The sequence below is a fragment of the Adiantum capillus-veneris genome, chromosome 24 (assembly GCF_014529385.1).
Source record: "Adiantum capillus-veneris isolate H3 chromosome 24, ASM1452938v2, whole genome shotgun sequence".
Lineage (NCBI taxonomy): Eukaryota > Viridiplantae > Streptophyta > Polypodiopsida > Polypodiales > Pteridaceae > Adiantum > Adiantum capillus-veneris.
Genome location: NC_140954.1, coordinates 22929624 through 22934638, shown reverse-complemented (window position 1 = coordinate 22934638; position 5015 = coordinate 22929624). Strand labels below are relative to the sequence as shown.

Below are 5015 nucleotides of genomic sequence, written 5' to 3'. Positions count from 1 at the left end.
TAAAAAGAGCGTGGGTTTGCTTTGATCACGTTCGACGGGTAGAAGGATGGACAACCATGGTAGCACATGTTTACGATCCGAGGCAAGTTTTAATTTTATGTTCAATACTAAACACATATTGACACATACTTCAATGTTAATGTGGCTTTGTGTTGATGTTCAGTGTCCAAGAATTAATGAAAATTTCCATATGTGAGATGAAAGAAGAGGACAGTACAGCCCAGATGATATTTTGGCAACAAATGATCACCGTGCTAGAGCGCAATGGGGTGCCCCCGCCAGATTTTGCTGGCTTCATGGAAGATGAAGCCCAATCAAACTGGAATGCGGTGCACAATTTTCAATGGAGGTCCGGATATGGTGATGAAAGGTAGGGAGAGATCTTGCCTTTTCCATGGGGAACAAAGTCTAGGGATCCAACCACAAAATATGTGAGCACAAGAGACTGTATCAAATGTGGCGGTGCGCGCAAAGCAGTGAAGATGCAGAGGCCCGATATCGGTTCATTCGAGCTTGGTGGGCAACAGGAAAGGTGGCAGATGGGAATCTAGGCCCAATGGAGTGATGTTGAGTTGGTGGCATGTTAGGTACCCTCATTGGAGGAAGGAAATTGTTCGTGTAAGTTTTCAAATTTATTCTAGAATAGGTTGTAGGATGTCCATTTAATTAAACCCTTCATGATATCAATGAAATATATTTATTTCTTGTTTTGTAGGCTCTAGATGACTATTGCATCGAGGTCATCCCTCGAACAAATCTCTCAGAGTCACGTCACACTTCATGGCTAGCAGGTTAAGGTCACAAGCCTAAAATTTCTTTGTACGATGCAACAATTTCGGAGATTGGGAACACTCTTCTTCAACAATCCAAAAGAATGGCATATAGAGAACCAAGCATAAGCAAGATGAGAGACAAGGCAGCTTCACGACAATTTCACACACCTACTCCATCACAGACTAGCCGTGTTGTGAACGATGCAATTGGAGGAACTGGTCTTCCAAAGGTGTCTGCGTTTTTTGGAGACCGTGTTACAATGACAAGGCGACGCAAGACATTCAACAATGTTATAGGCGAGGAGGCAAATAGCTCACACAGGCCAGAGTATGTCGCTCAAAATGTTGCTCGACAAAGAAAGGCTCGAAAGTTTCCATTTGGAGATGCATCACAGGTAACCCAAGATCACTCTATGAATGAGGAGAATGACGGGGTGACAATTAGAGCCATGGAGGTTGACATAAATGACACCATGTGGGCAATCCGCAGGTGCAAACTGGGGTCTAAGTTCACTTGCCAAGGAAAAATCAAAGGAGGAAAGTGCAAGAAAAAGGTAAATTATGCGCAGAGGGAAAAACGGCACCAAGTTTTTGGGGGAAATGCAACTGGGAGGGGCATAACAATGAGACATGGGTATGGTTTTGTAGTGACGATGTCAAACATGTGTGGGATGTATGTCCATATATCATGATGCGGCCTCCAAGACCTCCACTTGAGTGGCCAGTGGCACAGGGCACGAACTTAACAGCGCTAGAAGTAAAGTCTTTGCACCTAGCGGGGTTTCATATCGCAACAAAAACTATGGAAGTGCAAGGGCAAATACGTGCGGGCAGGTATAGGACATGTGTTTCTGAAGAGGCATTGAAAAGGATCGACAGTGCTCTAGGACTAGAAATGGTCATCGAACAAGTGAAACTGGTAAAGATCGGTAAGCATGAAGTCTTCATTGCAGAAACACCAAACTCAAAGTTACGTGGTGAGAAATATCGAGTCACAATAGCTAGGAATCCTAGTTGTACTTGCAGATACTTTCAAAGGACGTTAGGGAAGGAATGACCTATGTAGCTTGCAAATGCTTGTATTCTATCTACTTGAGAGTGTTTGGAATGGACATAAACCACAACATGTTTATTCATCAGTATAGTTTGGCTGATAACGAGCTCAAACTTTTATTGAGTGCAAAAAGACTGTTGTAATAATCTAGCATTTGTTGGGCTATCACATTTACCTTGAGTTGTGCAAATGATGATATTGTTTTGAGTTTTCAACAAAGTGAATTCTATCATTGTTGTCTTTTGATATGCAATTAGGGAATGTGTGATGAATGAGAGAGAGAGAGAGAGAGAGAGAGAGAGAGAGAGAGAGAGAGAGAGAGAGAGGAGAGAGAGAAGAGAGAGAGAGAGAGAGAGAGAGAGAGAGACAAGGAGAGAAAGAGAGAGAGTGTGTGGGGAGGAGAGAGAGAGAGAGAGAGAGAGAGAGAGAGAGAGAGAGAGAGCAAGAAAGAGAGAGAGACAGGGAGAGAAAGAGAGTGTGGGTGTGGGGGGAGGGGATAGAGATAGAAGTGAGAGAGAAAGAGAGACAAAATTAGCAAAATAAAGAGAGAGAGAGAGAGAGAGAGAGAAGAGAGAGAGAGAGAGAGAGAGAGAGTAGGATTTAATGGGGCCCTTAATGGGGGAGAGGAAGAGAGAGAGAGAGAGAGAGAGAGAGAGAGAGAGAGAGAGAGAGAGAGAGAGAGAGAGAGTTGGGGGGAGGGGGGGAGAGAGAGACAAGTGAGAGAGAAAGAGAGAGGTGAGAGAGAGAGAGAGAGAGAGAGAGAGAGAGAGAGAGAGAGAGAGAGAGAGAGAGAGAGTGTTGGGGGGAGGGGGGAGAGAGAGACAAGTGAGAGAGAAAGAGAGAGGTGAGAGAGAGAGAGAGATAGATAGATAGATAGATTTTATTATCGTCCTCGGAGGTCAAATATGACCTATGGGACCAAAGTTACATGTGATGTAGTATGTGTATGGCTGATGAGTGACTCTCGATGCTCCAAAATTGTAGTGATGAGAGTCGCAATGGAGAGCCCACACTTTGGCTGGGAGAGGAAAGTGTGTAGGTCTAAGTTATGACTGAAAATGTGAGAGAAGCAAGTTCGGATGTGATCAAAAGCTGAGCACTCTAGTAGTGTGTGGTACTCAGACTCTCAAACTTGTCGTGAGCATAATGTGCACAATCGATTTGACTCTTCTCCATTGCCCCAACGTCCTATCTCGCATCGAAGGAAATGGGAGCTAAGCCGAATTGCTGCGATAGTGCGTATCACGGACAAGGGAATAGGCTCAAGCATGTAAGTGTGAATACGGTTTCCTCTCTCAGCGAAGAACATGGTTTTGTAGTTGGGGGCAATATAGGTGGTGTAATGTATGAAGCGTGACCCACCGGATTTCTCCCAAGCCGTAATACATTGGCGTTGTAGAAAAGCTTCATTCACTTGAGAGTCAATTGAAGCATCATGTAGCAAGTGTAATGCATCCCATCTCCCAAACCACTTCTTTATGTCTTGCATCCATCCCGTGCTCAAGATCTTGCTTTTATGAGTCTTTTGAACTTTTTTGCTTGCTTCCCATGCAATTGTAGGAAGTCGATGTGAGGGGTTTTGACGCATCTTTATCATGTACTCCACAACCCTTTCCATGCCCATAACCTCAATTGGAAGAGATCCCGACTCAAGAAGTAGGAGCATATATGGTGTTTGTGTCTTAACTTGGAGAAAGTTTGTAAGAAAACGCTTTTGGACATTCTCAAACTCTTTCCAAGTAGACTTTGAGATGCTCCCGCCCCACACTTCAACTCCATAAAGAAGAACCGGTGTCACCAATGCATCAAAAAGATACTTCTTGAGAACCCAACACTTGATGTTTCCCGCATTACACATGTTCTCAAATGCATAATATGCTCTCTTTCCCGCTTCCAAACGACACATAGCACATTCATGCCACTTATGATTGGATGGAACCTCAAGGCCAAGGTACTTAAAGCTCTCAACAACTTCAAGTGTCTCGTTGTTGTACACAATGCATGGCTTCTCCTTATGGTTGGTTTTCACAAGCATAACCTTTGTTTTGGATTCATTTACAATCAGCCCACTATGCAAGCAAAAGTTCTCAAGGACAACCATAAGCTTTTGTGCATCTTCTAAAGTGTGTGCTAGAAGCACTACATCATCCGCATACAACAAAAGCATGATTACCGCATTGCAAATAGTGACCTCTTCAATGCCTTCTTCTTGCATAAAGTCAAGTACCATTTGTTCCAATTGATCGATGCATAGACCAAAGAGAGTTGGTGACAATGGACATCCTTGTTTAACCCCAATAGTGCTTACAAAAATTTCTGAAATTTCTCTTCCCATGCGCAACTGACAAATCACCTTCTCATAGATTCGAGAAACCGCAAGCATAAACTCACTTGGCACTTGGAGTTCTTCCATCCTTCTCCACAAATTGTTACGTGGAATCATATCAAAGGCTTTCTTAAAGTCCACAAAACAACAATACAATCGCTTGCCTTTCAACCGACTTTCCTCCATGAGAACACAAAGAGTGACAAGATGATCAATGGTGCTATGGCATCGACGAAAACCCGCTTGTCCCTTTGCACGCTTGTCATTCTCTTCAGCCCAATCACTCAATTTCATCTCCGTTATGCACCCAAAAAACTTTGCCATAAGAGACCCAATCATTATAGTCCGGTAGTTGCTTACATTCTTTACATCCCCTCCTTTATGCAAAGGCTTAACCCAATTAGTACTCCAATCATAAGGCATACCATGTTGAAGTGCAAGGTTGAACATATCACACATCCACTCATGGGTAAAATCTCCCGTCCATTTGATCATCTCCGGCTTGATACCTTGAAGATCTCCCGCTTTGCGAGTGGCCAACTTTTCAAGCCCACCGCATACATCCTCAATAGTAAAAAAAAAGGCATACATGGGAGTGAACCATAAAATGGCATTTTTTCAGTATTTGCTTGCTCATATAATTGCCTACAATGTGTGTACATATCCACTAGACTCAAGTTACCAAAATTCTCAACCCGCTTGCCTCTCAAGTTTCTCCAAAATCTTCCACATGCATGTGCCTTTTCTTGGACTTGAAATTCTTGTTGCTTTACTTTCCATCTTCTTCTCTTCTTTTGAATCAATGCCTTGTATGTATGCAAATGACTTTGATAGTTGTCTTTGTCCATAGTTGCATCAAGCT

At 43.2% G+C, this 5015-nt stretch overlaps 1 protein-coding gene across 1 annotated transcript; it reads left to right on the top strand.

Moving 5' to 3' along the window:
• Positions 1 to 904: 904 nt before the first annotated feature.
• On the top strand, positions 905 to 1830 carry LOC147426080 (uncharacterized). The gene is made up of 2 exons (XM_086497923.1): positions 905 to 1327; positions 1402 to 1830. Exons 1-2 carry the CDS (start codon positions 905 to 907, stop codon positions 1828 to 1830), a joined length of 852 nt encoding a protein of 283 aa, XP_086354049.1.
• Positions 1831 to 5015: the final 3185 nt, after the last annotated feature.